The sequence below is a fragment of the Ostrea edulis genome, chromosome 4, assembly GCF_947568905.1.
Source record: "Ostrea edulis chromosome 4, xbOstEdul1.1, whole genome shotgun sequence".
Classification (NCBI taxonomy): domain Eukaryota; kingdom Metazoa; phylum Mollusca; class Bivalvia; order Ostreida; family Ostreidae; genus Ostrea; species Ostrea edulis.
Window position 1 is genome coordinate 22,943,122 of NC_079167.1, and position 22,213 is coordinate 22,965,334.

Below are 22,213 nucleotides of genomic sequence, written 5' to 3' on the forward strand. Positions count from 1 at the left end.
TCCAGGAATTGTGGTTACGGGGGGCGCCACTTTATGAGGCAGTGGGTCCAGGGCGAAGCCCTGGTGGGAGTCCAGGGGGCAAAGACCCCAGAAGCTCCTGGATTTTACAGATTATATGGGGCTTGAAATATTTCTCCTATTTAGTCATTTGTACTATTTTCTATCATTTTAATAAGGTGAAATTAATAAAATGACCCGAATGTTAAGGATTTTTTGGAAAAAATTAAGTTCTCCCAATAAAGTAATTCAAGAAATCAAAAGATTTTGTTATTTATTTCTCCTGGAGTGGAAGAAATTATTGCTTCTTTTATCGTTTAGTACATTTTCCGAAACAAGATACCGCGATCTACCTTAAATTTGAAAATTTTAGGGGGCGGGGTACGCCCCCTCTAAATCCGCCACTGTTTTTCACTATACACTGTAGATTTGAGCTTGCCTCTAACTTTTATACATGTACTTGCTGGTGCATGTTTATCAGACTTCAAATCCTGATGACATTCAAGATTCATGTTGCTTTCCAAAGGTCAAGGTCATTATCACACTAAATACCTATTGCGCCCATTCAAAGCTTCATACTTATAAACTATATTAAATACGTGCATGTTTTTCTTCGTGAATGCAAGCGTGCATCATTTTCCAAACTGCAACTCGGCCATACGCATCTTTGATGCGTTTTATTGATTTTTATACTTACTAAATGATAAATATATTGGTATGTCTATCATACAATTGCTAATTTAGAATTATTTCATAGGTGTGTAAGTTTTATCACATCATATCGAAATGCGATTCTAAAAGGGCAAATCAATTTTTAGTTTTCAGAGGGTTCATTGCTCATTATAGGTAATTATGCAAACAGATTGAATGTTTGACGTCCATGAGTAAATATTTTCTAAAATATATTGCATTTTCAACACGTGATCCATTAAGCCCCATCCTGGGACCTGAACGGAAGAGACTATTCCGTGTATAACTATAGAAAACTTCATTACAGCAAACATGTCCATGGTGGAGTTCTAACACACACACACACACACACACACACACACATATATATATATATATATATATATATATATGTGTGTGTGTGTGTGTGTGTGTGTGTGTGTCTATATATATATATATATATATATATATATATATATATATATATATGTCAATTATGCAAATATAGCTCAGACACTGAGTGTTTTAGCAGTCCTGTCACGGGTCGCAGTTATAAAATATTGGGAAACTTTTCCTGCAAAACCAATAACTGCATCTATCTCATCAGTTGCGATGTCTGCCAGAAGCAGTACATAGGAGAAAAACAGACCTTCGCAGACGGGTCAACAACCACCGGTCCTCCATCAGAACCAAAAAAGATTTGCCAGTAGCAACACATTTCAATGACAATAACCACCGATGGGAGGACATGACAGTAGTGGTTATTGATCATGACCCTAGTTGGTCAGATACCGAAAGAAAGCAGAAGGAAAAATTCTGGATGCACAGGTTGAAGTCATTTGAACCGCATGGTATCAACAAACCTACTGACTTCACCAGGATGAATACGGGCTAAACCCTTACTAGATTTTAAGCTTCATCTAGACCTACTCGTCTGATCATGTCCCTAACAGTGGTACTATGACCATTTTTGAACACATTTCTTTTTTCTTTTCAATTCTGTTTACAATCAGCCCATCTTTTTTTTAAATATTTTTTTTAACTTCATAACCGATTGCTTACATGTAAAACCCATATATCAGTTTCCGTGATTCTATGTTTTTTACACATCTACCCTAGACATGATCAGTACGGGAATGTCTGATGTTGATTCAATTTCCTGGGCTGTCTATTCTTTGTTTTTGTTTGTTAACTGATTCAAACTTGTTGTTTACATTATCTTTCTCTCAAACTTTGTTCATTTCTTAATTCGTTTACATAGCTTATTTTCATTTATTTATTTATTTTTTTGTATTTGTTACTTATTATTATCTTTTATAGATTATGCATGGTTAAAATAGAATCTCTCTGGGTACGAGTTAGCTTTACTATTTGTCAACGTAATTGGGTTAACTCGTTCCACTTGAGATTAATTAAGTTTATTTTTCTTTTCGGACATTTTGGATCAGCTCTTTGGACGAATAAGGTATGTCCTAATTCGCTCCACTTTTAACATTGATTGGCAAGCCTAAAGACCAAAAACATGTAGTCTGCGTTGTAAATACGTTTGTAGATTAGTGTAGTTGTAGTGCTAGATGTATTTATATGTAGTTTTTGTTATTATGCTCTGTTGATATTGATCACATTATGTAATTCTTTTCGTTTGTCCTGAAGTAGGGACGGGTCGTCCCGAAAATTTGACAATCTGATTGTTCGTGTCGTTGGTCATTTTAGTGCTTTGTATAATTTTTTGTATTTGACCTTGTATCCATGTTGTGGATCCGACACTTTGAGGTATCGGGTGTTGTTGGAACTTTAGTGCTTTTATATATATATATATATATATATATATATATATATATATTGTCCACATTAGACTTCATATGATTTTTTATTGCATTTGGTCTACGTCCTTCATCTTCCATCGTGCGTTAACAAGTGAACATTTTTAACTTCCTGATAACTACCAGTCCAATTCTTTTCAAATTTGGTTAAATCGTCTTTGGGACAAGGGGGGCATAAATCGTAAATTTCAGGACTTTTGCACCCCTGGGGCCTTAGGGGTAGGGCAAAAACTGTCACATACTTTCGGTAATGGCGGAGAGTGGTTCTCTCTTTCTCGCGAATCAAATATTCTTAGATTCTTCATACTTAGATATTTCATTGAAAGTAAAGTAAAGTAACTAAAGGCAAACTAACAACTCAACTTTATGAGAAACGGGATGATTTCAGCTTCTCCATCGTCAACTCCCCATATTTATATAGCAATATTCCATTATCACCTGCATGTGGTGTTTATATCTCTCAACTGATTCGATACGCAAGAGGTTTGCGTATGGTCAGTTTTTAAATCGAGGCAGGCTACTGACAAACAAGTTGATGGTGCAGGGGTTTCAACAGTCTCGTTTCAATAAAAATCATTATTTTGCCAATTCTATGGTCGTTCTAACGATCTAATTTGCCCATGCAACCTATCATTGGGTCAAATGCTGTCTGACTTGTTTGATACCGATTGTTAGACCGCTCTTGGCACATTGACTTTGACTACAGATAACTCCGTTTACCTGATCAAGATATAGCGCTCACGGCGGATGTGACCGGTTGGTAGGGGGATGCTTACTCCGCCTAGGCACCTGATCCCACCTCTGGTGTGTCCAGGGGTCCGTATTTGCCCAACTCTCTATTTTGTATTGCTTGTGGGAGTTGTGAGATTGATCACTGTTCGTTATCTTCGCCTTTCATATTACGAAATGAAGAGCAAACACCGACTTATACAGCGCTATGCACGGTAAGTGTTTCACTGTCGTCATCCGAAATCTCACAATTTTATCATACAGGAAGGAAGTACGATCAAGCACTCTCTTCCCAATCTTAAGCGTTCATGATCTACACACTGACTCGGATGATCGCAATGCTCCCTGTACTTTTGATCGAAATGTTGATTTAGCACTGGACTCAGATTTACAAAACCTACCAAAAGGAACTTTATGTGGAAAAACTTTAGAGCTTACAAATATCAATGAACACTTCATCATTGATTACAGAACATATTTGTGGTCTAAATCAAATACCATCGAGAGTGCCCCACAGATAAACTCGAGTGTAACCAGGTATGCAAAAGACTATTTTGCATTAAATATGTTTTGTAACGGTTATGATACCTATCTTGGCGAAGCAAAACTTACTGACTGTGCTTGTCTGAACAGCTAGAGTTGACCAAAGAATGTCCACTATCAGGTTCCATAAATCACTTAGCGAGCGAGTAACTGTGTAAGGTAAATAGCTGAAAGTAACAAAATCAACACTGATTGTGATACAGAATCATAATAAATGTATATGTGACAAAAACGAGTTTCCGTATGTAAACAAACTGCTGACTTTCTAAGAATGTGAATATGTTGAATACCGCAAGAAAAATACGAATTTATGTGTATATATGTATATTATGATTCTAACTTATATGTATATATTACATATACATACATACATACATACATACATATATATATATATATATATATATATATATATATATATATATATATATATTCCAAATAGAAAGAGTTGATATCACACAGTCAAAATAATTCAATAAAAAGCAGGAAAATATACAGTTCCAAAATATATTTAAATCACTAGCGCTTTCTGGATTTTAACATCCATCCTCAGGTGAATACAAATTAATAAATTATTATTATTATTAATTTATATTCACCTGAGGGTTAATGTTAAAATCCAGAAAGCGCTAGTGATTTAAATATATTTTGCAACTGTATATTTTCCTGCTGTTTTATATATATATATTAGCGATATCGCAACGTTTACATTCAGTGTCTTCCCTTTACATCTCATAATGTAGATATAATATTTCAGCCAAAGAACAAGGTTATTTTGTATAGTTTTCTTTTCATCTAAAAATCCAAAAATAAAATTATTTTTTGTTATTGATATTTGAAGATTGGTCTTATGTTCAAAACAGACGTCAAATTCTCTTAAGAAATGTTGAACACTATCACATTCCCAAAACAAATGTTTATTTGTTTCTTCTTCTATATCTGACAGAATTTAGAAAGTGTATCCTGACAATATTTTTTTTGATCCAATCCATACTGTATTGATTTTTGAAAAATTAACTTTTATTCCTGACATTTCAGAGAAGTGTTGCAATACTTTCATTGTTTCTAGAAGAGAAACATTTATTGATGCTATTGTTGAGAGATATATCAATGAAATGCATTTATGTTTTGTGCAAAAAATTGTGGTTATACTTTAACTACCTCCAGCGACACCCCCCAAGCATATTTAAGTTTACTGCTAATTAGAAATAATATTAAAGTTAGAAAACAAGTTTACCTTGTGAAAGAAATGATCAGTTAACAGTCAAATGTCTATTATCAATTTTCACCAACTTCTCTAGAACCTTACTAGACAAAGAATGACTGAAAACCACCAATAACTTTTGGAGGGAAAAAGAACTGACCAATAAAACACCAGCTAACAACACTAAAACCAATAGAAACTTCGAACACTTTCAAACCTTTATTACAAATGTTTAATTATAAATGACCTAAGGCAAAACTCAATAAATCAGAACAGGTACTGCCTATTCTACTTGGATAAACATAAAACTGACGGTTTAATCCCGCCTATAATAGTCAAAATGGAACAAACAAGATAATCTACATTCGTCATACTGGATATATTAGATATCTGGTAGACTGGACTAGGTGAAAAGAAAATCATATATCCGAGTCATTGTCAAGTATGACAGACTATGACCCAATAAGTCATAGCGAAGCCATGGCCCTTCTTCTCCGGTTTTAGGAGATGCAAACACAGTTTGATCAGACAAAAATGTTTGCAAAGCTTGCTGTAATCTGTACAAAAACAAGTCATTCCCGAGATTGGAAAGATGAACTTTGTCTGACGAGAACAGATCAGGACAATATGAACGTAGCTCAGGGTATCTAATGTATTTTCCACCCGACCTCTTTAAAAAGGATGCCACAGACCTATTTGTCCGATTCCTGACTCTCTCTCTCTAAAGCCACATGATTCCTCTCACCCCTCCATTCACCCGAGGCAAAATCTGAGACCAAACTAATGTAGTGGATATCAAAATGTTTGAAAGATGCTTCAGCGTTTTTAATATCTTAAACCAAAGTTCAATAGACTCCCCCCCCCCGCCCCCTTGCATTGGGATATTATTGCCCCCACAATGTAAAAGTAAAATTTCGGGTGGGTCTCACAGCCGAAGCAATAATTCAACTTTTTTAAATTTTCCTCCACCTCATGCCCCCTTGCCTTTGCCAGAAAATGGATGCATTGAGTCTATCTAACTGCAGGTTGGTACCAAAGAGAGACTTTTATGCATGACGAAAAGCATGTTTAATAATGGATGACCCGACGATCCAGATTCTTCTATGCTCTAAAATGATTAATAAACAAATTAACATTAAAAAAAAACCAACTAATTTATCTGGATGAGCTAATACGCAAACATTGAGATTTCCACCTACCTTCTGTAGCAGTATACTGCTCACTAGCTCCGGAAGCCCATGCGTTAGAGGCTGCACCTGTACGAAACGAGTGCGTTTTGTACGCCCTACTGTCTAGCCCCAACTCAAACAATCTCCGGTTGCATGGTTTGGCTTAGAATCAAACATTTTATTTATGCTAATAAAAGATGACACGTAAATAAAACCCCTTTTTCTCTACAGACAATAAGGTGTATTTTTGGATAAATAATGGCATTTAATCATGTGAAAATATAAATCTCAATTAATACCTTCCAAAGATATTTTTGATCAAGAAGTGGGGATTTTTATGAGTTAATTCTAGAATTTATAGAAGTAGTATGATATGTTAATTGGTTCACCTGTTCGTTAAATGGTACACTTATCTGTGAATAGGTATACCCGTACCTTAATTAACTAGTACACTCAAACCATTCACAATATAATTTTGCAATCATATTTAAGGATACAAGCTTATCTAAATGATACATGCACATGTATGTTCATTAACACAAAATAGAGGTGGGGGCATAATGCACACAGAGTTTCGGGAATTTGATAAATACATGTATACATGTTAGGGAGGACAGCAGACTAACTCCTGGATTTTAGAAATAAATATACGTAGTGGTTTTTTAATGTTCTAAAGTTTGATGTTGTCATTAATTCTCTAAATTTCAGTGTATTTGGTACTTGATAATATCTAGAAGCCAAACATTCTTTCCGTAAAGTGGATAGGGATTTACATCTGAGATAAAGTGATATTCGTCGACTAATTTACCAGTATTACAGAGTGTGCCATTTCTATCAGTTGCTGGAATTCCAGATCACCTGCCTACCTCTATGGGTAAATGGTAGTTTGTTGTTCTGAATTTAACAAGAAGTTTCCAAATTTGTTTTTGAAAGAAGGTATAAGTATTTCTCGCGAAGCCAAAGTTCAGCTTAATTTTTTTTTCTTTTTTTTTTTTTTTTTATAGATTTGGCCCTTTGATGACTTATTCATATAATTTGTCCACTTCTGTATAAACTGGTCTTTTAGTCTTTGTTTAATTATAGTAGTAATCCATTTGACATTCAACATTACAGAGCATTGTCCTGTCCAAATGTTAGAAAATTCACACATGTAGGAATCTATAATATTTCTTATAAAAATGACCCACAAGTTCACACTCTCACTATTATACATGTATACAGTCAACTCTCGATAAACCGCCACCTTTTGTTCTTATGAAATCATGGCATTATAACGAATTTGGCGATGAATTGAATTACTGCCATCTTGAAGAAATAGAGTTACCGTTCTTTTATATGTAAGAGTTATCTTTTGTCCTGACTTGCGTAAACCACATAAACAACGCCTTTTCTAAGTCAGTATTAAGTGCACTGCGGTGCCGTTTCCTGGCAGGCGAGCCTTCAGAGATTGGGTCAGGGTCTGCAAGAATTGCATCCTTTGCTGCTAAGATGTCGCCCACTGTCCTTCTTTTTATAGACTTTTCCCATAAAACAAAAAAAAAAATGATTTGCAATATCCTGATGGGTACATTTTGGATGATGCCCTTGGTACGTAATGATTTTTTCTCATCGAAATTTAACAGGACCCTCTTTCGTGGCGAAGCCATAGCTAAATTGAAATGTGTTTCTATGATGTATAAACAACTTGACTACAGTTCATCTCGAGTAATTTTCTTGTTTATTCAATATGTACAGCAATTACTGGGATCCTTCTGTCCAGGTGTACGCCGGAGATCGATAATGACCAATTTACTGATTCACTGACCATGTGCACCTATGGCGGTTTATCGAGATAATTAACATGATGAAATAGACTTTTGTAATGAAAACACTGTGGCGTTTTAACGAGAGTTTTAAGTAACAGGAAAAATGTTCCTAGAAAAATGCGGCGTTATAACGAAAATGGCGATGAATTGAGTGGCGATAATTCGAGAGTTACCTATATATATATATATATATATACACATACATACATACGTATATATATATATATATATATATATATATATATATATACATGTATATATATATATATATATATAATCCAAATAGAAAGAGTTGATATCACACAGTCATAATACAAAAGTTCGGGAAAGGTGACTTGGACAAAATAAGCATGAACATTTACATGATAAAAGTTGATGAATTAAGAGGTTTAACAATCAGAATTTTTCATATATGCATTGATTAAAGTTTGTTTAGTTATGAGAAAACAGTTTAATGAAATAATTTTCTTTAGCAAGTCCATGGACGTTGATTCTGTTTTAAGTTTATAAAATGGAAATACGCTGTAGTTGCCTCTAGCACAGGTGTCAAAGTGTTCGCTGCATGGGGTATTTCTTGTACTGGGATCGTTAATTTGTTGGCGATGGACACGCATCCTCGCTGTTAGTTGTGTTCCGGTTTGTCCAATATATTCCTCGCCACACCCGTTGCAAATAATGCAGTATAGTAAGTTTTTCGACTTGCATGACATGTTATCATTTACAGTAAAATATTTTCCGCATTTAAAAGTAATAGAAGGTCCTGTTTTTAGGAAGGGACATGTACCACACCTTGAGTCACCACATGTAGAAACTGCGTATTTTTCAGGCGTTGAATTGAATTTGGCTTTTGTTAATAATTTTTTCAAGTTGGATGGTTGTCTTTGGCTGTGAAGTAGGTCGGATTTGGGAATAATTTTTTGAAGTTCTAAATCACGCTCGATAACTGTAAAATTCTTCTTAGCTTCCTGAAAGATATTTATATGTTTTGGGTTGTAAGTTGTCATAAATGGTATTAGGAAAGGATCGTGTTCTTTTTCTCTTGTTGTTCTAAGTGTATGCTGCGGAGTTTTCTTTGCTTCATTTATGTCTGAAAGAATGAGTGTTTCCGGATAATTCTGCGCAGTAAGAAATATTTTCAATTCTGCCAGTCTTTGGTCTTTAGTATTTTCATCTTTAACAATAGTGCAAATCCTTCTGGCCAAATTGTACGGGATATTCCTTTTAGTGTGTGTAGGATGACATGATTTGAAATTCAAATATTGGTGTGTGTCCGTCTTTTTGTAAAATATATCAGTTAGGATGTTGGCTTCATGTTTTATCACCTTGATGTCCAAAAAGGGAATCGAAGTATCACTGTATTCCATGGTAAACTGGATATTTGGATTGAGCGTATTCAACAAATTGTGAAACTTGATCAGGTCTTTTTTGGATTTTTCCCAAAATATAAAAGAGTCATCTAGATATCTTTTCCATGAATTCCTCAGATTTTGTCCATGCTCTTGACTCATTTCCTCATCGACTTTTCGATATAACAATTCTTCGAAATATCCCATTACTAAAATGCTGTATGCAGGGGCCATTTTAGTTCCCATAGCTGTTCCTTTGATTTGTTTGTAGAATTCGCCATCAAAATGAAATGTGTTGTTTTCCAAAATGAATTTTATGGAATCTATAATAAATTCCATTGAGAAAATTCTTGGGATAAGTTCCGGGTGTTTTTCTATCCAAAAAGTTATAGCCTCTATTCCAAAGTCATGTGGGATATTTGTATATAAACTCGTTACATCAAACGTTAGAAGTTAGGTATTCTGGTCTACAATTTCTGGGAGTTTGTTAAGAAAATCCATACTATCCCGAATGTAGCTAGGAACTTTTTGGCATAGATCCTTTAACAAACTAGTTCTAATTGTAACGGGGACCGTTACAGATGTTCCCCAAACCTCCCCCAATTAAAAAGTGGTGTCCTTGTGAATCTATAGGAAAAAATCATTTTATTTTAGCCTTTAATTACATGTAGTACGTTCAATATGGTCATTTCAGTACCAAGAAATGAAAGAAAGCGTTGCACGTGCATACACGCGCACGCGTGTATGATTCCGATTTTTTGTTGATGTCGTTCAACAGGCATTTGTATCATATACCCACAGTATGAATTTCATAACGTTTCCACCAAATATAAGGAAGTTATAGCGATTTTAAAATCGTCCAATCAGAAATCAGCACACGTGCATGCACGTGCTGAGCAGTAATTCTAACCACAGCAATTTGTAAGGAGTACCAAGATACATCTAAACCCCTAATATGAATAGAATTTGATGAAAAACAAAAACGTTATCGTCCTTTAAAAATGGAACATTTAAAAAACGTTGCACGCGCATGCGCGTGGGCATTTTTTGTTACACCAACATATAGATACACATATTGTCTACATATGCTGTGAATATCATCTCATTCACTTCATAAATAAGATAGTTACAAACGTTTTAGCATTATCCAATCAAAATGAAAAACACGTGCATGCGCGTGCAAATTGGTAATTTTGACCATGTAAATCAGTTAAGGGTCTCAATATCTACCTATGATATGAATTTCAAGCCATTTCAATGAACAACAAAAAAGTTAGACTGATTCCAAAGTTAGCGTACAAATTTTGTAATGCGCGTGCACGCGCATGCGTGCGCGTGCTGGCAAAATAACTATTATTTTTCATATGTACAAATGATATACTATCATCCTATTTAGGTTTTATATCGCTTCCTTCAATATTCTGATTTTCCATTTTTTGTACCAAAATTGCAATGCACGTGCGCGCGCGTGCATGCATGTGCAAACAAAATGACTATCACTATGCACATCTACAAACGCTATACTATCATCCTGGAAAGTTTCATATCGATCCCTTTTGTAGTTCCTGAGAACACTACCGGACAAAAAAGTACCGGAGAAAAAGAATAATAATAATAATAATAATAATAAGAAACAGAGTAAAAACAATATGTTCCCAAACTTTGTTTGGGGAACATAAATATCTATAAAATTACTGAGTCTCTGTGTTGGACATGCAGCTCCAGCCACAATTGGTCGTAGTTTTAGATCCATAGGTTCACTAGTAGTTATGTATGTTTGATTTTGTTCTTCAATAGCGGTCTTGATGTGGTTGCTTTTGTGTATTTACGGTAGCCCATAGAAATTACTAGTTTTCATTTCAAGGTTTGTTAAATAGTCAAATTCTTTTTCTTTTAACAAGTGTCCGTGTTTTTGGCACATCTGTTTTAAATTCCTCAAAATATTTTTATCGGGATTTTCTGGTAGTTTTACATAAAAGTTCTTATCCTCTATATGTTGAAGCACGAGGGATTTGTAAAATGCTTTATCCATACAGACTATTGCTCCTCCTTTGTCTGCCTCTTTGAGGATAATTTCAGAGTCATTCTGTAGTTTTTGAAGTTTTTCCAAGTCACCTTTCCCGAACTTTTGTATTATGACGTCATGTATCTATTCCCTCCTCGCAAAGACTATCATGACGTCATGACGTCACAATAGACGTCTCTAAGATAAACAACTTTGTATTCATTATTAATTTGTATTCACCTGAGGATGGATGTTAAAATCCAGAAAGCGCTAGTGATTTAAATATATTTTGGAACTGTATATTTTCCTGCTTTTTTTATTGAATTATATATATATATATATATATATATATATATATATACATACACACACAGCATTTTTGCTCAATACGAGATAATCCTTGTATATTTAGTGTCAGACAGAGGAAATCGACCTGATTCACCATAGACCATAAATGCTGGCGAACTACTTTTCATACCTACCTATCCTCTTCGCTCCAGTCGGAGCATAGGGTCAATACAAGACTTCGCAACTCAGCTCTGTTTTTTGCTTTTGCCTCTGCTTCTCCCCAAGTTAAGTTAAGACTCTTTGGCTCATTTTAGACCGTCTTTTGCCAGGTTGTTTTTGGTCTTCCCCTTGGTCTTTTGCCTGGTGGTGTCCAACGTAGAGCCCCTTTTTGCATTGTTGTTCCGTCCATTTTCAAGACGTGTCCAAGCCATCGGAGTCGTTTTTGTCGTATCTCTTTGATAATGCAGGAGGAATCTGTCAATTTCATGAGGTTTGTATTTGAGATGGTATTTGGCCAAAATATTCTGCATATTTGTCTCAGGCAGTTGTGGTGGAAACTTGATAATGATCTCATTTCTGTTTTGTTCACTCTCCAGTATTCACTTCCATACATTAGTACTGACTTTACATTGCTGTTGTATAATTTAACTTTAGTTTTCCTGCTATATTGATTTGATTTCCAGATAGGTCGTAACTTGTTGAAGGCTGTTCTTGCTTTTGATAGTCTGTTTTTGATGTCCTTTTGTGTAGAATCTTCGATGCTTACCACTGATCCTAGGTCAGCGTCTACTTGCTTGATCTCGTTACCATTGACTTTCAGTCTACTTGAAAATGTCACATTAAATCTCATTTCTTCAGTTTTATTTGCGTTCAGTTGAAGTACTACTTGGCTTGCAAAATGGCTGAGTTTTTGTGTCTTTGCATATGACCATGCTGAGATGACAGTAAGGCAATGTCATCAGCAAAATCAAGGTCCTCTAAGGTGGAGAAAATGGACCATGTAATCCCCCTTTCTGAGTCACCTGTTGTTTTCTTCATGACCCAATCGATGGCAATAAGGAATAATATAGGCGAGATAATACAACCCTGTCTTACTCCTGAGTTCACGGCAAACCAGTCAGTTTCTTTGTTGTTGAGTAGAACTGCACATTCACATTTTTTGTAAAAAAAATCCATGAGGGTCACTATCTTTTCTGGCACACCATAAGCTCTTACTATTTTCCAAAGAGTGTCCCGATGGATACTATCAAAGGCCTTTTTAAAGTCAATGAAATTTATATAGAGAGGTGTTTTACATTCAACTGACTGCTCAATAATGTTTCTCAGTGCAAAAATTTGATCTATGCAACCTTTCCCTTTTCTAAACCCTGCTTGCTCTTGTCGTTGGATAATATCCAGTTCTTCATCTATCCTATTGAGGAGTACTTTGCAGAAAACTTTGCTTGGGAATTAGAGCAAGGTGATGCCTCTCGAGTTGTCACAATTTCCCAAGTCTCCCTTTTTGGCAAGCTTTACAATTAAGCCTTTTGACCAGTCTTTTGGGATCTCATTTCTTATCCAGATGGTATTGAAAAGTTTGTAAATTATGTCTGTGGATGTTGTAATATCAGCTTTAAGTAGTTCAGCTTGAATTCCATCTATGCTTGAAGCTTTACCATATTTCATTGATTTGATGACTTTGGCTATTTCTTCTTTTGAAGGTGGTCTAGTGTTTATATTAAGGTCATTTTGTTGTTATATTCCCTCAAATACTGTAGTTGGTTCTGATCTATTAAGAACATCTTTAAAATGTCGGAGCCATCGTTCTGATTGTTCTCTCTCTGTTGTTATCACTTTGCCATTAGTACTTTTCACAGGTTGAATTTGGGTGGACTTTCCACATAGTTCTTTAGTTATTTTAAATACGGTGTTTAGGTCACCTTTAGAAGCTGCTTTCTCTGCTTCGTCTGCCAACTTATCAATGTAGGTGCGTTTATCTTTTCTTGCTGATTTTCTAACTTCGTTGTCTTTCTCGCTGTAAGCCTTCTGTAAGTTTTCTCTGAGTCTTGGTGACTTTGTGTTTAGGGCTTTCTCTTTCAGTTTTGCTCTTTCTTCAATAGTGTTCCAAGTGTGTTAAGACAGCCATTTCTTGTCGCTCTTTTTTCGGTATCCAATTGTTTTTTCTGCAGTCTGCTGGTAGACTTGTTTGATGTTCTTCCAACTACTTTCCAAAGATTGATCTTCATCTGGTTCAAGATTTTCTAATGCTCTGTATATATTCCTCAACTCTATGCAGAATATCTTTTGTACCTCATAATCATTAAGATGTTTAATATCCATGATCTTTCTGCTAGTTTTGTTTGCATCTGATGTTTCCTTAAGTTTGAGTCTCAGTCTGGCAATTACAAGACAGTGATCGCTATTTACATATGCTCCTCTGTAGGATCTTGTATCGAGGAGTGATTTTCTCCATTTTCCATTTATAATTACATGGTCGACCTGATTTTTGTCACGGTTGTTTGGTGAGTACCACGTTATCTTGTGGATATCTCTATGTTTGAATAAAGTTCCACCTATTACAAGCCCATTTGATGAGCACATATTTTCCAGTCTTTCTCCATTCTCATTCATTTTGCCAAATTCTTCTTTACCCATAGATCTTTCATGTTGGCTGTTGTCGCTGCCTACTTTTGCATTTTGGTCTCCTATAACTAGTAATACATCATGCTGAGGTGTTTTGTTAATCTGTGCTAAAAGAGCTTCATAATAAGCATCTTTGATGTCGTCTTCTGCATCATTTGTTGGAGCATAACACTGGATTACCGTGATCTTTGCATAGACGGAATTGAAGCGAGCTCTTACAAGTCTTCCGTTTACAGGCTCCCACTCTATCAAGCTTCTCGAACTTTTTTATTCATGATAATTGCAACTCCTTCCATATGTTGATTGTCTGATCTTCCTGAATAAATGATGGTATGGCCGTTTGAGACAGTCTTTCCTGGTCCAGTCCATCTACATTCACTAACTCCCATGATAGAAACTTGATATCTTTCCATTTCTTTGATGCTCTGGGCTGTTTTTGATACTTGGTACATGGTCCTTACGTTCCACGTGCCACGCTTGATGGTTTTTTGGGGAGGATCCATGAGGCTACAATTCCTGCATAAGGACTCCCTCTGTGGGCTTTCTCCTTGAACATTCATACTGTTGTTTAGACCTAAACAACTTGTTTCCTCAAGGATTCCTTTTGTGTTTTGATTTCTTGTATTGATTTCTGTAATAAGGCTGTTTTTATGAGATGATGTTATTAGCCTCATGCCCAACCCCCACCTAGGAGGACCAGGGTTTTTCGTCTAGGTTTCCTTCCTATAGATATATTGCTTTTCAGGGCTCACGAGTCGATATCTGCCCGGATTTGTGTAGAGTTTTCTCTCGTACACAGGTAAAATTGCAACATATGTTTAACATATGTTTGGATATTCATATGTTAAACATCTGTTTAACATATGATAAACATATGAAATTTTGAACATATGATTAAAGTATGATCAAAAAGGGGGTTGGGGTATATGTTTTATACAGAGTTTTGCTTGTTGGAATACCCCCCCCCCCACCTCAAAATCGCTGCATTGGGCCTAGACCCTGTTTTACAAAAGAACTTGCAACTAAGACTAAAAATGTCACAGAACAGAGTTTAAAAATCTCGTCACCTTTATAAATAAATCACAAGGTTTTGACACAGTCTGAGCAAACCGGTTTTATAGTATAGAGACTCTTTGGACTTTATAGTCGTAGGTTCTATGGTATGACGTGGCCCTAATCTGTAACAAATATACCAAATATGACGTAAAATTATTTTGAATTACGTTTCTCGCTCGCGGAGACAATCTTGCAAAACAGCTTTGTCATTATATCCGTCGACGTAATTTACACGCTTGACACTCGCTGTTTATAAAATCCGTGCAATTAAAGCATCGATGTAACTAAGAAGATTCAGAGCACGTGTGTGTATTGGCAGACAATCGATGAGAAGGGCTTTCCAACAGTAAGTAGAAAAATGAAATGAATGCCAAGTATAGGCTTACATTCAAAAGTACGCTTTTTGTATATAAAATCAGGTTATAAGCAGTGTAGGCATACATATCAGGACAAAATAAGGAGAGAAGAGTAACCACAAACGACGATGTAATTTTTGTAAACGTTTTGTTAATATCAGGAAAGTTTCTATATTCAGCCTAAACATTTGCATATTGGGCATAGCTAATTTAGTATTTACAAGTATATTCTTTATATTGATATTTAGAGCAATCAATAATCGCAACAACTAACGGGGAAGCTGCTTGTGGCCGTGAAGATACAGCTGCTTACCCGAAACATCACTAGAACCTCAGGACAAAAGTCGTGGAAGATTCTCAACAATGTGTAAGTTCAGTTCATATAAAATTCTCATTTATTGTTGAAAAAAGTCCACAGGAACAATTACTAGATCAAGATATTAGACATATTTTAGAACCCCCCCCCCTCCCCAAACAACACCCTTAATTTTACACTTACTACATTAGATAAACAAAATATGTATATATAGACATACTATATTTGAAATGGTGCAATGTTAATGACATTAATCAATGCAACCACACAAAATGCATATTTGTGTCCAACGTCCAGGACCCCCCCCCCCCCCCCCAAGACCTAGTCTGTAGGCTTTTTCCCGTCTTTTGAAGAAAAAAAATGTCATGTTTCTTACTTAATTTAAATGCTTTATGGGCCCAGGATTGGTTTAAGAAATGTTGTAGTGAAATGAAAATCATTATTAAATATCAAGGTCAAACATTGTGAGAATCAAAATAGAATGATGTGGTGTAAATGTATCTAGAATATTTCATATTTGATTGGGGGAAGCCCCATAAGTGGATGCAGGTATTAATGTATGTAAACAAGTATTTTAGTTTCTTCTTTCAGAAATAAGTAGACAGCAAGAAAGTTGATACATGTCATAGGGCATTGCAATCAAGCAGCCACTACTACGGGATGTGGATTAAAGTTACTCACAATATAATTGTCCCTACAACAGTTACTGCCAGAAAAAAGAGCATCCGACAATAATGCTGGTAATTTAATTTTTATGTTCACCAAGTACTACCTTTCCTTTCTATTTAGTAAAAAAATATTTCAGTAGGTATTGCAATGAATTGAATTTCAATGAATTGATTTTACATGTATATGTAAATTGTCTGGTATTTTGTGCAGGTATACACACACGAATGTATTTATATTTTATGTGATATTTTTGCATGCTTAATATTAACATAATATTATCACGAATAAATGTACAGCTGTATGTGTCTAAAATAAGTATTGATTGTTCCTCCTTTCATTTCAGGTGCAGCGCAAACCGAATAATAACTATGTACTCAGAGAAATAAATAAATGCTGATTCCTTCCGACATGAATTGTTTCCTTTTTTTCTGGAGAGGTACTTCGAAATCACATGTATGACCAAAAGATGGTAAACGTAAACGTTGATGGCATGTATATCAACAACAGGAAAATTATGTAAACAAAATACAAATTTATTTATCACGGAGTAATACTAACATTTATCTACTTTATATTATCAACAAATATGCTAAACAAAAATTCGAAAACATATTATGCTGTGTGTCCCTTCAAGATTATCGTGTTTCAAAAGATGTTGAACATTTGTTTAACATATCCTAAACATCTTAATTATATGTTTAATACATGTTAAACATATGTTTAATATATGTTAAACATATGTTGAACATATATTAAGCATATGTTAAACATATGTTTGATATATGTTAAACATATGTTTGATATATGTTAAACATATGTCTGATATATGTTAAACATATGTTTAATATAAACTTGATGTTACAATAATAAGAAAAACATGTGAATATCATATGAACAAATTATATGTTTATCATAAAATAATACAAACATATGTTATTCATATGTTTAACATATGTTAATCATATGTTTGAAAACATACGTTGACCTTTAAGTGCTCCTTTTATATGATTAACATATGTTTGAAAACATATGTTAATCATATGTTTAACATATGTTAAACATATGTTGCAATTTTACCAGTGTAGATGGGTTACCAATCCAAGGTTACCGGTCCTCATATAGCCGACTATTTACCCATAGCTGGGGACTAGGTTTGCAGAAACTAGGGCATATTCACACACCGGTGGGCCATGCATGTCGTACATCTGGGGGCCTAGTCACCTCTGAGACCCTGTGGTTCAGCCTGGGGCCGTGAGGTACCCAGTTTACCATCCGTCACCTCGAGGAGGAGTCCATATCTGGCCAAATAGGTCTTGCTGTACGAGAGGCTGTAATTGACATGGGAGGCTGACATAATCTGCTCCCACTGTCGCTAGTCAATGGCAGGGCTGAAAGCGAGAGCGACAAGCACAAACACTACAACACACTGCACTGTGCGCATCATACAACCATTTGATGGATACTTTTCATACATAAAATATATTTCAGAAAATTTAAATGTACTCTTTCTATAACATCCACATTTTCGTACCCCCAAATTGCACAGCCATAGGGTAGTAATAGCATCACTACTTTATAAAACAAAACAAACTGGTACATTTATATGTTGATTGCTCCATTAATATGTTGATTGGTTCATTACCATGTTGATTGGTTCATTTATATGTTGATTTGTGCATTACCATGTTGATTGCTCCATTAATATGTTGATTGGTGCATTACCATGTTGATTGCTCCATTAATATGTTGATTGGTTCATTTATATGTTGATTGGTTCATTTATATGTTGATTTATGTTGATTGTATGTTGATTGGTGTATCTCGATGTTGATTGTATGTTGATTGGTGTATCTCGATGTTGATTTGTACATTTATATGTTGATTGGTACATTAATATTTGATTGATTGATTTATATGCTGATTGGTATGGAGGTATGTTGATTGGTACACATTAATTTGCCAACAGTCCATTATAAGCTATCCTACAAACTACAGGACAAATATGTCTATCTTGTTACGGCGGCGATGTACATAACGCCCCACAACATATCTTATCGGATGGAGTCTTTATTTATTTTCTAGTCTCTTCAATGAACTAGACCCAATTAGTTTTGGGGGGAAAGCACAAATGTTTACATGTCGTATATACATGTAGTATTGTGTCGTTAATGTATGACATGCTGTTATGCACATTTTATTATATGGACAGTAAGCCGGGTAGCATACTTTTTATTTGCATTTCATATGGTTTTAAAGGGAAAGGCAACCCTAACCATATATTTGCCTTTATGAATAAAGTATTACTTGCTGATATCGTAATTGACAGTCTTTAACAACAAAAATCCTTGATTAACAATTAAATCAATATTAATCTATCATGTATTTTAAATTACCCGCCGCTAAGAGAGTGGCCTTTGAAGTTTAATTTATGACGTCACACCGTCTATTCCAGTTTATTTCATCAGCAGCACTGTAAACATGACAAGTCACGAACAGTTAAGTTTGGAGCCGTATAGATTTGAGCTCGTTCTTTCGCAAAAAGAAATTGAGAAAAGAAGACGTTCGGTCGAGTCGAAGACAATGCAGACGGTAAACGTTCTTCATACATATGTCTTGAACCTCAGCTTGTCATTACGCAAATGACGGATCCACAGTTTACGTAGTCTTTTCTTTTCAAATGACTTGGTTGAGTCGGGAATTTCGAATCCCCTACGCATTAGTGTAATTAACTGCTTGTCAGGAATGCATCAACCTATTTATTCGTAAAATCTACCATTTGCACAACTTTGATGATCTCACAGGTGCTTGGGTTCAGGACCGAATAAGCTACATGAGTTGATTTAATTAATCTTTTTGTTGGAAATATTTCTAATGCATGTCATCGCCTTGCATACCCATAAAGTCCAAAATACATGTAATTCAAAATAAGCCCTTTTAAAAAATAATACCCTCACTGGTTATTATAAGTTCTGTTATAATAACCAGTGAGGGTATTTTTTTTCAAAGGGCTTATTTTGAATTATTTTGGACTTTATGGGTATGCAAGACGTTGTTGACATGTATTAGAAATATTTTCAAGAAAAAAAATAATTAAATCAACTCATGTAGCTTATTCGTAGGGGGGGGGGGGGGGGGGGTCCCTGAACCCAAGCACCTGTGGATGATCTTAGAATCTCATCAAAACCGGAACAGACGTTTTGATTTTTGTGGTCTTGAATACAAAAGAGTCACACATCATGGTAGCCTCTATAGATCGCGGGAATTTCAATTTTTGACGTTTTCAAATTAGTACTGAATCTTATCTAGGCATATATCAACAAAATTGTATGACAAATCTTTATCATATGATTAATCCTAATAGGATAGTATCATTTATCATGTGAAAATCTTTTGGGTTGCCTTTCCCTTTAATGCAACAGACAATATTGTAGTACATGTATATGTTATTCTGTTCGTTTTCGTCACTCATAATTTTAATAAATGACCTATTTATCTCCATGGAGGAGTTGTTCTTTTTAGGGGGGAGGCCAATCTAATTAAAATTAGACCTTTCATCTCGCTCTTTGTTTCTGTACACAAAGAGCGAGATGAAAGGTCTAATTTTAATTAGATGGGGAGGAGGCAGACAGACATAAGGACAATAAATCATTTTCATACAGCATTAAGACGTCGCGTCATCAACACTTGTTTGAAATTAATTCTTTAGATATAAAAGCATATTCGTCAAGTGATAGATTTGATATATCCATGTGAGCTCGAAATAAAGGACACCACAGAGTCGTCCACTTCTGCTCCATACTTAGATTTTTATTGAAAGTAGACATTAACGGCAAACTGACAACTCAACTGTATGACAAACGGAAGGATTTCAGCTTCTCCATCGTCAACTTCCCACATTTATGTAGCAATATTCCATTATCACCTGCATATGGTGTTTATATATCTCAACTGATTCGATATGCAAGAGCTTGTTCTGGGTATAGTCAGTTTTTAAATCGAGGTAAGCTACTGACAAACAAGTTGATGGTACAGGGATCTCAACAGTCTCGATTGAAGTCAGCATTTTGCAAAATCTATGGTCGTTATAACGATCTAGTTCGTCAATACAACCTCGCATTGGGTCAAATGCTGTCTGACGTGTTTCATACCGATTGTTAAGCAGTTCTTGGCACACTGATTTTGACTGCGGATAACTCCGTTTACCTGATCAGGATATGGGGCTCACGGCGGGTGTGACCGGTCAACAGGGGATGCTTACTCCTCCTAGGCACCTGATCCCACCTCTGGTGTGTCAAGGGGTCCGTGTTTGTCCAACTATCTATTTTGTATTGCTTGTAGGAGTTATGAGATTGATCACTGTTCGTTGTCTTCACCTTGCATTGAATTATAAGGAATGAATTTAAGAGCAAAGTATTTTACTGTGTTATAACTTATTCAAGGTTCGAGTGAATAAACTGAACTTAACTGGTGCAGATATTTTTATACTCTGCTTCACATCAAGTTACACACTGTATATTGTCAGTTTCATATAATAAATGCACATTTTAGATACTAGGTATCACTCGACACCAGTCACACACGTAAACTATAAGTTGTGTAAGATATCATCAATCTCTATTTATTTATATTGGATTTCATAACGTGACCAACAACGACACACCTTAATGAATATTCATTTTCATAATTAACTACTATTCACCTCCCCCCCCCCTCCCGTTTCTTGTCACTTTTTGTTGTCATGGAATACAATATTTTTGACCGAATATTGTTACAAACTATGAAAATTGGAACTCTTCAAAAGAATTTACAAAAATTTGCTTGTACATAGCGAGTGCCTATAAAAGCAGCGAACATTTACAAGCCCCTTACTATCTAGGAATTTCATATCTATACTTATTACAACCAAACTAGACCAATGTCACAATATCAACTCATGCTTTCAATTGCTTTTTTGACAATCAAGTGTTCTTAATTTAGATTATTTTATTTCAGATTGTGATTACATAAACAACTTCTTGCCCATAAAACACTGAAGGCAGACCATAAAAAAAATTATTTAAAAAACGGGGAAAAAACGGATTATAAGAAAATACAAAATATAGTACAATGAAGCAGTAAAAATTCTTTTGATTTCATTATAACTATATCAACTAATTTTACTGCTCTTTAATTTGGGTTAAAAACAATTACAGCCCACGGGAAATAACATCGATCTTCTCAGGTTTGTTGATTTTTGTTGTTGTAAAATCCACGTTCCTGAATATACGCATTTACATGTAGCGTTCTTCAAGGTAATAAAAGTAGGTCTTTCGCTATAAATAAGTTCATTAAAAAATAATTTTAAAATGTCATAACAAAACTTATAAATAGTACACTGATGTTTTCTGACGTGTCACTATTTTCAACTTTAAATGATGTGGGAAAACCAATATAACCAATAGAAAATCGAGAAAAGTCTAAACTTGGGGGGGGGGGGGGGGGGGACCACCCTAGTATTCTATCTTTAATTGTATGGGTTTAATAAATCTTGTTGGACGACGAAATATTTTCGTGGAAAGAGGATTATCTTTTTTATGAGAGACAGTTTGACCCCTTCACACACACACACACACACAC

At 35.1% G+C, this 22,213-nt stretch overlaps 1 protein-coding gene across 2 annotated transcripts in view; it reads left to right on the forward strand.

Moving 5' to 3' along the window:
* The first annotated feature begins 1,978 nt into the window (after positions 1-1,978).
* LOC125670081 (uncharacterized) overlaps positions 1,979-22,213 on the forward strand; it is a 28,971-nt gene continuing 8,736 nt past the window's right edge. The window contains exon 1 of one of the 2 annotated variants that reach the window (XM_048905032.2): positions 1,979-2,131. In XM_048905032.2, coding sequence (XP_048760989.2) covers positions 1,994-2,131 — 138 coding nt within the window. In that variant the 5' untranslated portion in view covers positions 1,979-1,993. Of the gene's footprint in view, positions 2,132-21,799; positions 21,819-22,213 lie in introns of those variants that run through there. The other variant, XR_007368108.2, reaches the window with a different exon arrangement.